Below are 18622 nucleotides of genomic sequence, written 5' to 3' on the forward strand. Positions count from 1 at the left end.
ACAGAGAACATCCCTGGTCATCCCTACTGCCTCTGATCTGGAGGACTCACTAAACACACATTGTGTGCCCCTGGCTATCCATCAATATATAAAATAAAATAAATACTATTAATTATACCGTCTGGTTTGCTTAATATGGTTTATACATTTACTTTTGATACTTGAGGTTATTTAAAACCAAATACTTTTAGTGTTACTCAAGTCGTATTCTACTGGTTGACTTTCACTTTTACTCAAGTGGTATTTTACTGGGTGACTTTCACTTTTACTCAAGTGGTATTCTACTGGGTGACTTTCACTTTTACTCAAGTGGTATTTTACTGGTTGACTTTCACTTTTACTCAAGTCGTATTTTACTGGTTGACTTTCACTTTTACTCAAGTCGTATTTTACTGGTTGACTTTCACTTTTACTCAAGTCGTATTTTACTGGTTGACTTTCACTTTTACTCAAGTCGTATTTTACTGGGTGACTTTCACTTTTACTCAAGTCGTATTTTACTGGGTGACTTTCACTTTTACTCAAGTGGTATTCTACTGGTTGACTTTCACTTTTACTCAAGTCGTATTTTACTGGTTGACTTTCACTTTTACTCAAGTCGTATTTTACTGGTTGACTTTCACTTTTACTCAAGTCGTATTTTACTGGTTGACTTTCACTTTTACTCAAGTCGTATTTTACTGGTTGACTTTCACTTTTACTCAAGTCGTATTTTACTGGTTGACTTTCACTTTTACTCAAGTCGTATTTTACTGGTTGACTTTCACTTTTACTTGATTCGTTTCCTATTAAGCGATCTTTACTTTTACTCAAGTATGACCACTGAGTACTTTTTCTTGACATCCCATCTGACAGAGCAGCCAAGCAGGTCACAGGCACATTGACGGGGAGTTTATCAACTCTACTGTCACATTCCTCTCTTCCTCGAGCTGGCGTCACGTGACCTGACGCTCTGAGATGGAAACTCGTTTTGAGCCTCCATTATTTCAACACCGAGTCTGTGGAGAGCCTGTGAAACCAGACTGCTGCTAGACAGACAAGGGGTGAACGAGTGGGAGAGGACAGGAGCGTAGACTCACAGCTGTGTTTTTCTAGGACTCCGTAGAGGGCTGTGGTAACGTTCTACTGAAGGAGGTGGAAGGAACAGGACCACGTGACACCTCCATCTGAGCGCTGACAGTATTGGGGGGGGGGGGGGGGGGGGTTAGACTGGCAACACTGCTGGGTCTGGTTCGAGAGAGAGAGAGAGAATTTTACTAATTTCCTGTGAAAGTCAGTGGCCTCAAGGCTCAAACTAATCATTTGTAGAGTTCCATTTTTGCAAAGGAGGTTGTGAATGTACAGTGGCCATGTGAGGACTGAATAGGGGCGATGTCTCGGTGATGATGGATACGACTTAAGGTGTGGGAATCTCTTTTTATTTATTTTTTTTTACCCCTTTTTGCTTCCCAAATTCATGGTATCCAATAGTTACAGTCTTGTCTCATCGCCGCAACTCCCCTACGGACTCGGGAGAGGCGAAGGTCGAGAGCCGCGTGTCCTCTGGAACACAGCCCAACCAAACCGCACTGCTTCTTGACACAATGTCAGCTTAACCTGGAAGCCAGTTGCACCAATGTGTCAGAGGAAACACCGTACACCTGGCGACCGTGTCAGCGTGCATTAAGCCCGGCCCGCCACAGGGGTCGATAGTGTGCGACGGGACAAGGACACCCCTGCCGGTAAAACCCTCCCCCCTAACCCGGACAATGCTGGGACAATGGTGCGCCGCCCCATGGGTCTCCCGGTCGCAGCCGGCTGCGACAGAGCCTGGACTTGAACCCAGAATCTCTAGTGGCACAGCTCGGTGTGGGTATCTCTGTCATATTTCATAGCGGGAAATGATTGTTTTTCTAAATTGTCTTTTTTTCAGATCCAGACGTTTGGATTGGAGGCACCATGCCGAACAGTGGAAGATCTCACAAGTGGAGTTGTCATGGCCCAGGCCCTACAGAAAATGTAAGTGTCAATTTATAAATATATATATTTTTGTTTGTTTTTGTTTACTTTTTAACTGCTGGAAATAAGTTTTGTGAAACCATTAAGCCAGGCGTTGTTGCCAGGCGTTGTTGCCAGGCGTTGTTGCCAGGCGTTGTTGCCAGGCGTTTTGTTGCCAGGCGTTTTGTAGCCAGGCGTTTTGTAGCCAGGCGTTTTGTAGCCAGGCGTTTTGTTGCCAGGCGTTGTTGCTGTGTCTTTCTCCTGTATGTGACCACTTACCTTTCTCTCCTCCAGAGACATTGTGTATTTCACTGACAACTGGATCAGTAGGATCAAGCCTGAGGTGGGAGATAACTGGCGGCTAAAGGTATGATGATGATGATGGTGGTTTTAATACACTGTCTTTATGTGTTGCTGCCATCTGCTCTAAAGCCCTTGTCGGTGCCACAGTCCCAATATCACATCTTCCCTCCTCCTTTTCAGATCAGTAATCTAAAGAAGGTGTTGAAAGGTATACTGGACTACAACCAGGAAGTCCTTCAACAGCAGATCAATGACTTCACCCTGCCAGACATCAACCTGATAGGAGAACACTCAGACGCTGCAGAGCTGGGCAGGATGCTGCAACTCATACTAGGCTGTGCTGTCAACTGTGAGCAGAAACAAGGTCTGTCGGTCGGCTCAGCATGGGCTGAGATGTCTCTATAGGCTGTCTCTGTTGTGTCCCTGAAGAAGCGCTCAAGATTGTTACTATTGGTTGTTATTGCGCACGGACCGGGTCCTCGAGCCTGGATGGGGCACGGACTGGGTCCTCGAGCCTGGATGGGGCACGGACCAGGTCCTCGAGCCTAAACCCAGTGTGTTCAACTCTTTCACTACAAGGTCCAGAGCCTGCTGGTTTTCTGTTCTACTTGATAATCAATTGCACCCACCTGGTGTCCCAGGTCTAAATCAGTCCCTGATTAGAGGGGAATCACCCACCTGGTGTCCCAGGTCTAAATCAGGCCCTGATTAGAGGGGAATCACCCACCTGGTGTCCCAGGTCTAAACCAGGCCCTGATTAGAGAGGGGAATCACCCACCTGGTGTCCCAGGTCTAAATCAGGCCCTGATTAGAGAGGGGAATCACCCACCTGGTGTCCCAGGTCTAAACCAGGCCCTGATTAGAGAGGGGAATCACCCACCTGGTGTCCCAGGTCTAAATCAGGCCCTGAGGGGAACAATGAAAACAATGCGGTGGAACTGGCTTGAGGTTTGAAGGGTCTAGACAGTGTCCAGAGTTCAGTTGAGGATGTGTTTTAAGATGAGAGACTTCCAGTTTATCTTCAACATTCAACATCTCAAGGCTTTGTCACGCTCAGTTGTTGTCATGGTGTATCTGAACTTCTTAGACTGAACATGTAGTCATTCACTCTGTCTCTCTCTCTCTCTGCCCTTCTAGAGAACATCCAGACCATAATGATGCTGGAGGAATCTGTTCAACATGTTGTCATGACAGCCATTCAAGAGGTAGGCCTTTGTAAACATTTGAAAGGACTTTGTGCTTGACTCGAGATGCATTTCCTGCATCCTCATATGACACGTACTACACTGTGTAGGGTCTCCATGTGTTGTAACTGATGACATCACACTGTGTAGGGTCTCCATGTGTTGTAACTGATGACATCACACTGTGTAGGGTCTCCATGTGTTGTAACTGATGACATCACACTGTGTAGGGTCTCCATGTGTTGTAACTGATGACATCACACTGTGTAGGGTCTCCATGTGTTGTAACTGATGACATCACACTGTGTAGGGTCTCCATGTGTTGTAACTGATGACATCACACTGTGTAGGGTCTCCATGTGTTGTAACTGATGACATCACACTGTGTAGGGTCTCCATGTGTTGTAACTGATGACATCACACTGTGTAGGGTCTCCATGTGTTCTAACTGATGACATCACACTGTGTATTGTCTCCATGTTTTGTAGCTGATGAGCAAAGAGTGCCCAGTTATTGGAGGAAATGAATCGTACGCTGACATCGATAGACAGGTAAGATGATACAATGTTCCAGAGAATGTTTTTTATCTTAAGAACTACCCATCCCGGATCCGGGAGAATTGTCATCAACTACACTAATTAGCATAGCTCAACGGTCAAAAAATATTACTAGAGAATATTCATATTCGTGAAATATAGTGAAACACAGCTTAGCCTTTTGTTAATCACCCTGTCATATCAGATTTTGAAATGATGCTCTAAAGCCAAAGCAAGACAAGCGTTTGTGTAAGTTTATCGATAGCCTAGCGTAGCATTATGTCCAGCTAGCAGCAGGAAGCTTGGTCACAAAAATCAGAAAAGCAATCAAATTAACCGTTTACCTTTGATCTTCGGGTGTTTTCACTGACGAGACTCCCAGTTAGACAGCAAATGTTCCTTTTGTTCCATAAAGAGTGTTTTTATACCCAAAATACCTCTGTTTGTTTGTCACGTTATGTTCAGAAATCCACCGGTCACAACAACGCCAAAAAAAAAAATCTAATTATATCCATAATATTGACAGAAACATGGCAAATGTTTTTTATAATCAATCCTCAAGGTGTTTTTCAAATATCTATTCGATAATATATCAACCGGGACAATAGGCTTTTCAGTAGGAGCGAGATGAAAAATGACTACCTCTGTCTTTTACACAAGAATCACTCTGAGAGCCCTCAGCTGGCCACTTACGCAATGTAGTCGTTTACGCTCATTCTTCAACATAAAGGCATGAAACTATGTCTAAATGCTGTAGACACATTGGGGAATACGTAGAAAAAGGAATCTGGTTGATATCCCTTTCAATGGCCAATAGGGGTGCAAAGGAAGACACCGGTTTCAAAATAAGAGGCACTTCCTGATTGGATTTTCCTCAGGGTTTCACCTGCAATATCAGTTCTGTTATACTCACAGACAATATTTTGACCGTTTTGGAAACTTTAGAGTGTTTTCTATCCTAAGCTGTCAATTATATGCATATTCTAGCATCGGGTCCTGAGAAATAGGTGGTTTACTTTGGGAACGTTATTTTTCCCAAAATAAAAATAGTGCCCCCCTAGTTTCAAGAGGATATTATCAATACAGTGGCTAGAAATAGTATGTGAACCCTTTGGAAAAGTGGTCATCAAATTTGATCTCATCTTCACAGTCTGCTTAAACTAATAACACTATTGTATTTTTCTCGTCTATATTCAATATATCATTTAAACATTCACAGTGTAGGTTGGAAAAATTATGTGAACCCCCTGGGCTAATGACTTCTCCAAAAGCTAATTGGAGTCAGGAGTCAGCTAACCTGGAGTCCAATCAATGAGACGAGATTGGAGATGTTGGTTAGAGCTGACTTTCTCTAAAAAAACACTCACAAAATGTTGAGTTTGCTATTCACAAGAAGCTTTGCCTGATGTGAACCATGCCTCAAACAAAAGACATCTCAGAAGACCTAAGATGAAGAATTGTTGACTTGAATAAAGCTGGAAAGGTTTACAAAAGTATCTCTAAAAGCCTTGATGTTCACCAGTCCATGGTAAGACAAGATGTCTATAAATGGAGAAAGTTCAGTACTGTTGCTACTCTCCCTAGGAGTGGCCGTCCTGCAAAGATGTCTGCAAGAGCACAGAGCAGAATGTTCAATGAGGTTAAGAAGAAACCTAGAGTGTCAGCTAAAGACTTACAGAAATCTCTGGAACATGCTGACATCTCTGTTGACGAGTCTACGATCCATAAAACACTAAACAAGAACGGTGTTTATGGGAGGACACCACGGAAGAAGCCACTGCTGTCCAAAAAAACCCATTGCTGCACGTCTGAAGTTTGCAATAGAGCACCTGGATGTTTTATAGCGCTACTGGCAAAATGTTCTGTGGACAGATGAAACTACATTTGAGTTGTTTGGAAGGATGACACAACACTGTGTGGAGGGGGGAAAAAAGATAATCAAAACCAACAGTAAAGTATGATGGAGGGAGCATCATGGTTTGGGGCTGCTTTGCTGCCTCAGGGCCTGGACTGCTTGCTATCATCGATGGAAAAAATGTATTCCCAAGTTTATCAAGACATTTTGCAGGAGAATGTAAGGCTATCTGTCCGCAAATTGAAGCTCAACAGACGTTGGATGATGCAACAGGACAACAACCCAAAAGACAAAAGTAAATCAACAACAGAATGGCTTCAACAGAAGAATAGTCTTCTGGAGTCGCCAAGTCAGAGTCCTGACCTCAACCAGATTTGAGATGCTGTGGCATGACCTTGAGCGGTTCACACCAGACAACCCAAGAATATTGCTGAACTGAAACAGTTTTGTGAAGAGGAATGGTCCAAAATTCCTCCTGACTGTTGTGCAGGTTTGATCTACAACTACAGAAAACGTTTGGTTGAAGTTATTGCTGCCAAAGGAGGGTCAACCAGCTATTAAATCCAAGGGTTCACATACTTTTCCCACCCTGCACTGTGAATGTTTACACGGTGTGTTCAAAAAAGACATGAAAATGTATAATTGTTTTGTGTGTTATTAGTTTAAGCACACTGTGTTTGTCTATTGTTGTGACTTAGATGAAGATCAGATCAAATGTTATGACCAATTTATGGAGAACCCCAGGTATTTCCAAAGGGTTCACATACTTTTTCTTGCCAATGTACAATAAACAGGATTTTCGTGTATCAGCATTTATTTTGAATCTTTCCATGTCAATTCTGACTTATTAGTTTTTATTTCCAGCTGAAGAAGACCGTGGAGGATCTGAACGACGCTCTAGTCACGAAGGAGGAGATCGCACAGAGATGTCACGAGCTGGACATGCAGGTTGGCCTCAAGTTTTGGTTTAATTGCTTTATGTGAACAGGTGCTCGGACTCTGACTGCATTATTGTTAGTGACGTCTTCAGGTCTAGGTCATAGTTCAATCTGGAAGAAAAAAGAAACGCACACCTATTAAGACGAGGTGCTGGCTCGTGGAGTCGAACACTTGAAAATAAAAGAGCTGCACACTATAGGAGCTAGGTATAATATATACCCTGATGAAGACAGCCTGGCTGTCAAAACGTTGGTAATACATTTTTTGCATCTGAGCTCCTAGAGTGTGCAGCTCTCTTTTATTTTCTAGGTCATAGTTCACCATGGTGTCCTGATCAAGGGCTGCAGGTTTTGACGCAATATTGTTCTGGTCCACCCGCCTGGACGTTTTAGGATTGATACCCGCCTGGACGTTTTAGGATTGATGCCCGCCTGGACGTTTTAGGATTGATGCCCGCCTGAACGTTTTAGGATTGATGCCCGCCTGAACGTTTGTTTTAGGTTTGATGCCCGCCTGAACGTTTTAGGATTGATGCCCGCCTGAACGTTTTAGGATTGATGCCCGCCTGAACGTTTTAGGATTGATGCCCGCCTGAACGTTTTAGGATTGATGCCCGCCTGAACGTTTTAGGATTGATGCCCGCCTGAACGTTTTAGGATTGATGCCCGCCTGAACGTTTTAGGATTGATGCCCGCCTGAACGTTTTAGGTTTGATGCCCGCCTGAACGTTTTAGGATTGATGCCCGCCTGAACGTTTGTTTTAGGATTGATGCCCACCTGAACGTTCGTTTTAGGACTGATGGAAAACCTTTTTGTCATCATTTTAATGTCGCCAGATTGACTTTAGATGCAGTATAACGCTAGCTAGCTAGCTAAGATTGAGAGGAGACCTCCAGATTTTAGCCAGCTAAAGTTAGCTTTACTAGCTATTTTTGACAAACTTTGCCATCAGTCTAAAGTAGGAATTTGACGACATGCTAAATATTTGCTTACTTTAGCATGGTCATCCTATTTCCAGGTCGCTGTAGTGTAATTTAGACTAAATAATCGCTAGCCTCCATCTTTTCCATTGACCTCTTCTATTCTCCTGTCTGAAATGAACCTCTATTATTCTGTGCCTTGCTTTGAAGGCCTTCCATGTACAGGAGCATCAAGATAGACTGAGGTTAGAGTGTATTGAACTAGAAAAGAGGGTGAATTACACCTTTAAAAAAAAAAAAAAAAATCCTAATTTCTCTCAGTCCTTGTCGTTTTGGCGTGTGATTTGAAAGCCCTGGATTTGCAGTCTGCTTCTATAACAGCGTCTCCTGTTTTGAGATCAGGCTCCTTTAACCGTGTCTGCGTTTCAGACAGTGTCCTAATCACTATACTGTGCACTACTGTTCACCAGAGCCTTATTGGCCAGCTGACCTGTCCACCTCAGTGCTGTGTCACCAAGCCCCACCCACCCCGCCCGTCCAGACTAATACTCCTCCCCTTTGCCCAAGTTTACTGCCTTGTACGTCACCATGATGTTACAATGGCAGGAAGTGCTTCGGTGCTTGGTTGTTGGTCGTGGCAGGGGTGTTTTTTTTTGTCTCACAAAAGAGAATAGAGCTTTTAGAGAAACGTCATGCAGATGGGGATATGGGAATTTCTCCTTAACAGATGGTCGTTGGGGAGAACCTACCTGGTGTAACAGCATAACTTTAGACCGTCCCCTCGCCCCGACCCGGGCTCGAACCAGGGACCCTCTGCACACAGACAACAACAGTCACCCACGAAGCATCGTTACCGCTCCACAAAAGCCGCGGCTGTTGCAGGGCAAAGGGAACCACTACTTGAAGGTCTCAGAACAAGTGACGTCATTGATTGAACCGCTACCAGCTCACACCGCCGCTAACTAGCTAGCCATTTCACATCCGTTACACTGGCTGCCAACTGATAATGGACTCATTGATCCTCTATCCACCCAAGTGGAGATCCATGCATTCGCTAATACCTTTGCTAGTAAGGTAATGTGGCTGGAGAAGAGTTCTTTAAGAACTTACACTTTAGGATGTCTCTGTGGGGGCCAGAAGAAAACACATGTTTGTTGTTGAACTGGTGTTTCGCAGTGCAGTAGGTCTCTGTTTTAGGGTTAGGTGTTTCACAGTGCAGTAGGTCTCCGTGTTTTAGGGTTAGGTGTTTCACAGTGCAGTAGGTCTCTGTTTTAGGGTTAGGTGTTTCACAGTGCAGTAGGTCTCCATGTTTTAGGGTTAGGTGTTTCACAGTGCAGTAGGTCTCCATGTTTTAGGGTTAGGTGTTTCACAGTGCAGTAGGTCTCTGTTTTAGGGTTAGGTGTTTCACAGTGCAGTAGGTCTCTGTTTTAGGGTTAGGTGTTTCACAGTGCAGTAGGTCTCTGTTTTAGGGTTAGGTGTTTCACAGTGCAGTAGGTCTCCATGTTTTAGGGTTAGGTGTTTCACAGTGCAGTAGGTCTCTGTTTTAGGGTTAGGTGTTTCACAGTGCAGTAGGTCTCTGTTTTAGGGTTAGGTGTTTCACAGTGCAGTAGGTCTCTGTTTTAGGGTTAGGTGTTTCACAGTGCAGTAGGTCTCCATGTTTTAGGGTTAGGTGTTTCACAGTGCAGTAGGTCTCCATGTTTTAGGGTTAGGTGTTTCACAGTGCAGTAGGTCTCTGTTTTAGGGTTAGGTGTTTCACAGTGCAGTAGGTCTCCATGTTTTAGGGTTAGGTGTTTCACAGTGCAGTAGGTCTCTGTTTTAGGGTTAGGTGTTTCACAGTGCAGTAGGTCTCCGTGTTTTAGGGTTAGGTGTTTCACAGTGCAGTAGGTCTCTGTTTTAGGGTTAGGTGTTTCACAGTGCAGTAGGTCTCTGCTTTAGGGTTAGGTGTTTCACAGTGCAGTAGGTCTCTGTTTTAGGGTTAGGTGTTTCACAGTGCAGTAGGTCTCTGTTTTAGGGTTAGGTGTTTCACAGTGCAGTAGGTCTCCGTGTTTTAGGGTTAGGTGTTTCACAGTGCAGTAGGTCTCTGTTTTAGGGTTAGGTGTTTCACAGTGCAGTAGGTCTCTGTTTTAGGGTTAGGTGTTTCACAGTGCAGTAGGTCTCTGTTTTAGGGTTAGGTGTTTCACAGTGCAGTAGGTCTCTGTGTTTTAGGGTTAGGTGTTTCACAGTGCAGTAGGTCTCTGTTTTAGGGTTAGGTGTTTCACAGTGCAGTAGGTCTCCGTGTTTTAGGGTTAGGTGTTTCACAGTGCAGTAGGTCTCTGTTTTAGGGTTAGGTGTTTCACAGTGCAGTAGGTCTCTGTTTTAGGGTTAGGTGTTTCACAGTGCAGTAGGTCTCTGTGTTTTAGGGTTAGGTGTTTCACAGTGCAGTAGGTCTCTGTGTTTTAGGGTTAGGTGTTTCACAGTGCAGTAGGTCTCTGTTTTAGGGTTAGGTGTTTCACAGTGCAGTAGGTCTCTGTTTTAGGGTTAGGTGTTTCACAGTGCAGTAGGTCTCTGTGTTTTAGGGTTAGGTGTTTCACAGTGCAGTAGGTCTCTGTGTTTTAGGGTTAGGTTCTTCTGTGTGTGTGTCCCACTACTACTTTTCTGAAAGCTTCTTTAATGAGAATTGTGCTTACTGTGATATGTGGTTGTCCCACCTAGCTATCTGAAGATGAATGTACTGACTATCTCTGTGATATGTGGTTGTCCCACCTAGCTGTCTGGAGATGAATGTACTGACTATGACTGGTCCACCTAGCTGTCTGGAGATGAATGTACTGACTATGACTGGTCCACCTAGCTATCTGAATATGAATGTACTGACTATGACTGGTCCACCTAGCTATCTGGAGATGAATGTACTGACTATGTCTGGTCCACCTAGCTATCTGGAGATGAATGTACTGACTATGACTGGTCCACCTAGCTATCTGAATATGAATGTACTGACTATGACTGGTCCACCTAGCTATCTGGAGATGAATGTACTGACTATGACTGGTCCACCTAGCTATCTGGAGATGAATGTACTGACTATGACTGGTCCACCTAGCTATCTGGAGATGAATGTACTGACTATGACTGGTCCATCTAGCTATCTGAAGATGAATGTACTGACTATGACTGGTCCACCTAGCTATCTGGAGATGAATGTACTGACTATGACTGGTCCACCTAGCTATCTGAAGATGAATGTACTGACTATGACTGGTCCATCTAGCTATCTGGAGATGAATGTACTGACTATGACTGGTCCACCTAGCTATCTGGAGATGAATGTACTGACTATGACTGGTCCACCTAGCTATCTGGAGATGAATGTACTGACTATGACTGGTCCACCTAGCTATCTGGAGATGAATGTACAGACTATGACTGGTCCACCTAGCTATCTGAAAATGAATGTACTGACTATGACTGGTCCACCTAGCTATCTGAAGATGAATGTACTGACTATGACTGGTCCACCTAGCTATCTGGAGATGAATGTACTGACTATGACTGGCCCACCTCGCTATCTGAAGATGAATGTACTGACTATGACTGGTCCACCTAGCTATCTGGAGATAAATGTACTGACTATGACTGGTCCACCTTGCTATCTGGAGATGAATGTACTGACTATGACTGGTCCACCTAGCTATCTGGAGATGAATGTACTGACTATGACTGGTCCACCTAGCTATCTGGAGATGAATGTACTGACTATGACTGGTCCACCTAGCTATCTGGAGATGAATGTACTGACTATGACTGGTCCACCTAGCTATCTGAAGATGAATGTACTGACTATGACTGGTCCACCTAGCTATCTGGAGATGAATGTACTGACTATGACTGGTCCATCTAGCTATCTGGAGATGAATGTACTGTCTATGACTGGTCCACCTAGCTATCTGGAGATGAATGTACTGACTATGACTGGTCCACCTAGCTATCTGGAGATGAATGTTCTGACTATGACTGGTCCACCTAGCTATCTGAAGATGAATGTACTGACTATGACTGGTCCACCTAGCTATCTGGAGATGAATGTACTGACTATGACTGGTCCACCTAGCTATCTGGAGATGAATGTACTGACTATGACTGGTCCACCTAGCTATCTGGAGATGAATGTTCTGACTATGACTGGTCCACCTAGCTATCTGAAGATGAATGTACTGACTATGACTGGTCCACCTAGCTATCTGGAGATGAATGTACTGACTATGACTGGTCCACCTAGCTATCTGGAGATGAATGTACTGACTATGACTGGTCCACCTAGCTATCTGGAGATGAATGTACTGACTATGACTGGTCCACCTAGCTATCTGAAGATGAATGCGCTGACTATGACTGGTCCACCTAGCTATCTGAAGATGAATGCGCTGACTGTAAGTCACTCTGGATAACAGCGTCTGCTAACTAACTCAAATATAAAACATTTGTGAAGTGAGTTTGTTGCTGCCATCACGGTGTTGAGAAGGCCACATAAAAGCACGTTGCCCAGTTTACACTGTACCGTAAGAGTTTTGAAGGTTTGTTTTGTGTGATTGCTTTTTTTCGTCTGATTTTGAAATCAATTTGTGTGATCATGAAACGTGTTCATGAAAGAAAAAAAGTTTTCCTGTGTTTTACGAAACGTATACATGTTATGGTGTTCTTGTAAAAACTGAACTAAATAGTAGATGGTTTGTTCAATGATATGAGCCTCTCTGAAATGTTTAAAGTTGACCGTATTGACGTGTTCCCCCCCCACCCCACCAGGTGGCAGCGCTACAGGAGGAGAGGGGTAGTCTCCTGGCTGAGAACCAGATCCTCATGGAGCGTCTCAACCAGTCTGACTCTATAGAAGACCTGAACAGCCCTGTAGGACGTAGACACCTGCAGCTGCAGGCACAGCTAGAACATCTCCAGGAGGAGACATTCAGGTAACAATCTTAAGGTGGATGGGTGGGGAGGGATGACCGGCAAACAGGTGGTGGCCTAGCTGGTTCTGTTCCCCACCTTAAGAGCACAATGAACGACAATGAACATGGTGTGGATGTGTGGTGGTGTTGGGATGATGTGATGTTTTGTCTATAGTTCATTCATGTTGGTCATGTGTACGCCGAGGAACACAAAACCTTCTCCTCTACTGTCCTGTCAGTGGATAGGGGGGTGCTCCCTTTGCTGCTTCCTGAAGTCCACAATCATCTCATTTGTTTTGCTGACATTGAGTGAGCGGTTGTTTTCCTGACACCACACTCCGAGGGCCCTCACCTCCTCCCTGTAGGCCGTCTCGTCGTTGTTGGTGATCAAGCCTACCACTGCTGTGTCATCCGCAAACTTGATGATTGAGTTGGGGGCGTGCTTGGCCACGCAGTCGTGGGTGAACAGGGAGTACAGGCGGGGGCTGAGAACACACCCTTGTGGGGCCCCAGTGTTGAGGATCAGCGGAGTGGAGATGTTGTTTCCTACCTTCACCACCTGGGGGCGGCCTGTCAGGAAGTCCAGGACCCAATTGCAGAGGGCGGGGTCGAGACCCAGGGTCTGTAGTCAATGAACAGTATTCTTACATAGGTATTCCTCTTGTCCAGATGGGTTAGGGCAGTGTGCAGTGTGATGGCGATTGCATCGTCTGTGGACCTATTGGGGCGGTAAGCAAATTGGAGTGGGTCTTGGGTGTCAGGTAGGGTGGAGGTGATATGATCCTTGACTAGTCTCTCAAAGCACTTCATGATGACAGAAGTGAGTGCTACGGGGCGGTAGTCGTTTAGTTCAGTTACCCTCACCTGGAGCCGCACCAACTGGGCACAACAACCTCTAACGACTTTCAGAATGTAATTTTGCATGAAAATCTCATCACCTCCAATCTCATGTTGAAGCTTTTGAGGTACTGTGAGTGACCTGTGAGTTTGTGTATCCACATCTGTCGTCACTGCGTGTGTTTTTGTTGTGTCAGTTTGGACTGAGGTGTACGTTTCTCTCTCTCTGGGGTGTCTGCAGAATGGAGGCAGCGAAGGATGACTATCGTATCCACTGTAGGGAGTTGGAGAAGGAGCTGACAGAGCTGAGAGGACAGAATGAAGAGCTCACATCCCTGGCTGATGAGGCCCAGACACTGAAGGACGAAATGGATGTACTCAGGTAGGAACTATACCCTAACCCCTATACCCTAACCCCTATACACTAACCCCTATACTCTAACCCCTATACTCTAACCCTTACACCCTAACCCTTACACCCTAACCCCTATACCCTATACTCTAACCCCTATACCCTATACTCTAACCCTCCTACACCCTAACCCCTACACCCTAACACCCCTAAACCCTACTCCCTATACCCTAACCCCATACATCCTAATCCCCCTACATCCTAATCCCCCTACACCCTAACCCCCCTACACCATAACCCCTAACCCTCCTACACCCTAACCCTCCTACACCCTAACCCCCCCACACCCTAACCACACCCTAACCCCCCTACACCCCAACCCCCCCCCACACCCTAACCCCCCACACCCTAACCCCCCACACCCTAACCCCCCCCCACACCCTAACCCCCCCCACACCCTAACCCCCCCCCCACACCCTAACCCCCCCACCCTAACCCCCCACACCCTAACCCCCCCACACCCTAACCCCCCACACCCTAACCCCCCTACACCCTAACCCCCCTACACCCCAACCCCCCTACACCCTAACCCCTCCTACACCCTAACCCCCCTACACCCTAACCACACCCTAACCCCCCTATACCCTAACCCCACCTACACCCTAACCCACCCCACACCCCAACCCCCCTACACCATAACCCCCCTACACAATAACCCCCCTACACCCTAACCCCCCTACACCCCAACCCCCCTACACCCCAACCCCCCTACACCCCAACCCCCCTACACCCTAACCACACCCTAACCACCCCCACACCCTAACCCCCCCCCCCCACCCTAACCCCCCTACACCCTAACCCCCCTACACCCCAACCCCTCCTACACCCTAACCCCCCCTACACCCTAACCCCTGGAATTGCAGTTTAATTCCTGAGTTGACTCAATTGACATGGAATTGACCCCAACCATGGTAGCATGTAGTGGTCCACTAGTTGGCAGCCCACTGGCAGCGCTACAACGTTTTGTATAGACTCTAACCCTTAGCTTGTGTTTGTGCCACACAGACACTCGTCAGACAAGGTGTCCAAGCTGGAGGTCATGGTGGAGTCGTATAAGAAGAAGCTGGAGGACCTGGGAGATCTGAGGAGGCAGGTCAAGCTGTTAGAGGAGAAGAACACTCTGTACATGCAGAACACTGTCAGTCTGGAGGAAGAAGTACGCAAGGCCAACACCACGAGAGGACAGTTGGAGTCCTACAAGAGACAGGTATGGATAGACAGAACACCACTACACACACATACAGAGACAGGTATGGATAGACTGAACACCACTACACACACACAGAGAGACAGGTATGGAAAGAGACTGAACACCACTACAAACACACAGAGAGACAGGTATGGATAGAGACTGAACACCACTACACACAACTACAAACACACAGAGAGACAGGAATGGATAGACTGAACACACTACAAACAAACAGAGAGATGGGTATGGAAAGAGACTGAACACCACTACACACACACAGCGAGACAGGTATGGATAGACTGAACACCACTACACACACACAGAGAGACAGGTATGGATAGAGACTGAACACCACTACACACACACAGAGAGACGGGTATGGAAAGAGACTGAACACCACTACACACACACAGAGAGACGGGTATGGAAAGAGACTGAACCCCACTACAAACACACAGAGAGACGGGTATGGAAAGAGACTGAACACCACTACACACAACTACAAACACACAGAGAGACAGGTATGGATAGAGACTGAACACCACTACAAACACACAGAGAGACGGGTATGGATAGAGACTGAACACCACTACACACAACTACAAACACACAGAGAGACAGGTATGGATAGAGACTGAACACCACTACACACACACAGAGAGACAGGTATGGATAGACTGAACACCACTACACACAACTACAAACACACAGAGAGACAGGTATGGATAGAGACTGAACACCACTACAAACACACAGAGATACAGTTATGGATAGAGACTGAACACCACTACACACAACTACAAACACACACAGAGAGACAGGTATGCATAGAGACTGAACACCACTACAAACACACAGAGAGACAGGTTAACATGCTGTCCTTGTTGTCCCCAGGTGGTAGAGCTGCAGAACAAGCTGTCTGAGGAGTCTAAAAAGACAGACAAGATGGAGTTTGAATACAAGAGACTCAAGGAGAAGGTGGACTCTCTCCAGAAAGAAAAGGATGTAGGTGTTTCAATGGTTCATTTCACTTTACAATACCGTACAGAACTACAGGTTGACTTTCACTTTACAGTACTGTACTACTATAGTTTACAGGACAACATTGACTTTACATTAAGGGTACTATAGTACTACTATAGTGTACAGAACTATAGGTCAACATTAACTTTACAGTACTGTACTTCAGTACTACTATAGTGTACAGAACTACAGGACAACATTGACTTTACATTAAGGGTACTTCAGTACTACTATAGTGTACATAACTACAGGTCAACATTAACTTTACAGTACTGTGCAAGTCAACATTAACTTTACAGTACTGTACAGAACTACAAGACAACATTGACTTTACAGTACTGTACAGAACTACAGGTCAACATTAACTTTACAGTACTGTACAGAACTACAGGTCAACATTGACTGTACCGTACTGTACAGGTCAACATTAACTGTACCGTACTGTACAGGTCAACATTAACTTTACACTACTGTACAGGTCAACATTAACTGTACAGGACTGTACAGAACTACAGGTCAACATTAACTTTACAGTACTGTACAGAACTACAGGACAACATTGACTTTACAGTACTGTACAGGACAATATTGACTTACAGTACTGTACAGAACTACAGGACAACATTGACTTTACAGTACTGTACAGGACAATATTGACTTACAGTACTGTTTAGAACTACAGGACAACATTGACTTTACGGTACTGTTTAGAACTACAGGACAACATTGACTTTACGGTACTGTTTAGAACTACAGGACAACATTGACTTTATGGTACTGTTTAGAACTACAGGACAACATTGACTTTACGGTACTGTTTAGAACTACAGGACAACATTGACTTTACGGTACTGTTTAGAACTACAGGTCAACATTGACTTTACGGTACTGTTTAGAACTACAGGACAACATTGACTTTACGGTACTGTTTAGAACTACAGGACAACATTGACTTAACAGTACTGTTTAGAACTACAGGACAACATTGACTTTACAGTACTGTATAGAACTACAGGACAACATTGACTTAACAGTACTGTTTAGAACTACAGGACAACATTGACTTTACAGTACTGTTTAGAACTACAGGACAACATTGACTTTACGGTACTGTTTAGAACTACAGGACAACATTGACTTTACAGTACTGTACAGAACTACAGGACAACGTTGACTTTACGGTACTGTTTAGAACTACAGGACAACATTGACTTTACGGTACTGTTTAGAACTACAGGACAACATTGACTTTACGGTACTGTTTAGAACTACAGGACAACATTGACTTTACAGTACTGTTTAGAACTACAGGACAACATTGACTTTACAGTACTGTACAGAACTACAGGACAACGTTGACTTTACGGTACTGTTTAGAACTACAGGACAACGTTGACTTTACAGTACTGTTTAGAACTACAGGACAATGTTGACTTTACGGTACTGTTTAGAACTACAGGTCAACATTGACTTTACAGTACTGTTTAGAACTACAGGACAACATTGACTTTACAGTACTGTTTAGAACTACAGGACAACATTGACTTTACAGTACTGTTTAGAACTACAGGACAACATTGACTTTACAGTACTGTACAGAACTACAGGACAACATTGACTTTACAGTACTGTTTAGAACTACAGGACAACGTTGACTTTACGGTACTGTTTAGAACTACAGGACAACGTTGACTTTACAGTACTGTTTAGAACTACAGGACAATGTTGACTTTACGGTACTGTTTAGAACTACAGGTCAACATTGACTTTACAGTACTGTTTAGAACTACAGGACAACATTGACTTTACAGTACTGTTTAGAACTACAGGACAACATTGACTTTACGGTACTGTTTAGAACTACAGGTCAACATTGACTTTACAGTACTGTTTAGAACTACAGGACAACATTGACTTTACAGTACTGTTTAGAACTACAGGACAACATTGACTTTACGGTACTGTTTAGAACTACAGGACAACATTGACTTTACAGTACTGTTTAGAACTACAGGACAACATTGACTTTACAGTACTGTTTAGAACTACAGGACAACATTGACTTTACAGTACTGTTTAGAACTACAGGACAACATTGACTTTACGGTACTGTTTAGAACTACAGGACAACATTGACTTAACGGTACTGTTTAGAACTACAGGACAACAATGACTTTACGGTACTGTTTAGAACTACAGGACAATGTTGACTTTACAGTACTGTATAGAACTACAGGACAACATTGACTTTACGGTACTGTTTAGAACTACAGGACAACATTGACTTTACGGTACTGTTTAGAACTACAGGACAACATTGACTTTACAGTACTGTGCAGGACAACATTGAATTTACAGTACTGTACTTCATTACTACTGAAGTTTACAGAACTGTAGGACAGTCAACCAGACATCAGTAATAATAACAGGAAGAGGCCGTGGTCTGTAACGGGAAGAGGCCGTGGTCTGTAACGGGAAGAGGCCGTGGTCTGTAACGGGAAGAGGCCGTGGTCTGTAAC

At 44.6% G+C, this 18622-nt stretch overlaps 1 protein-coding gene across 5 annotated transcripts in view; it reads left to right on the forward strand.

The window, feature by feature from the left end:
* LOC135548051 (protein Hook homolog 3-like) overlaps positions 1-18622 on the forward strand; it is a 97378-nt gene that overhangs the window by 18589 nt on the left and 60167 nt on the right. For 4 of the 5 annotated variants that reach the window (XM_064977258.1, XM_064977260.1, XM_064977256.1 and 1 more), the window contains exons 3-12: positions 1913-1998; positions 2272-2344; positions 2461-2644; positions 3418-3485; positions 3953-4015; positions 6720-6803; positions 12497-12660; positions 13718-13858; positions 14894-15095; positions 15975-16085. In XM_064977258.1, the coding sequence (XP_064833330.1) occupies positions 1913-1998; positions 2272-2344; positions 2461-2644; positions 3418-3485; positions 3953-4015; positions 6720-6803; positions 12497-12660; positions 13718-13858; positions 14894-15095; positions 15975-16085 (1176 nt within the window). Of the gene's footprint in view, positions 1-1217; positions 1849-1912; positions 1999-2271; positions 2345-2460; positions 2645-3417; positions 3486-3952; positions 4016-6719; positions 6804-12496; positions 12661-13717; positions 13859-14893; positions 15096-15974; positions 16086-18622 lie in introns of those variants that run through there. The other variant, XM_064977259.1, reaches the window with a different exon arrangement.

This window comes from Oncorhynchus masou, chromosome 11 (genome assembly GCF_036934945.1).
Source record: "Oncorhynchus masou masou isolate Uvic2021 chromosome 11, UVic_Omas_1.1, whole genome shotgun sequence".
Taxonomy (NCBI): domain Eukaryota; kingdom Metazoa; phylum Chordata; class Actinopteri; order Salmoniformes; family Salmonidae; genus Oncorhynchus; species Oncorhynchus masou.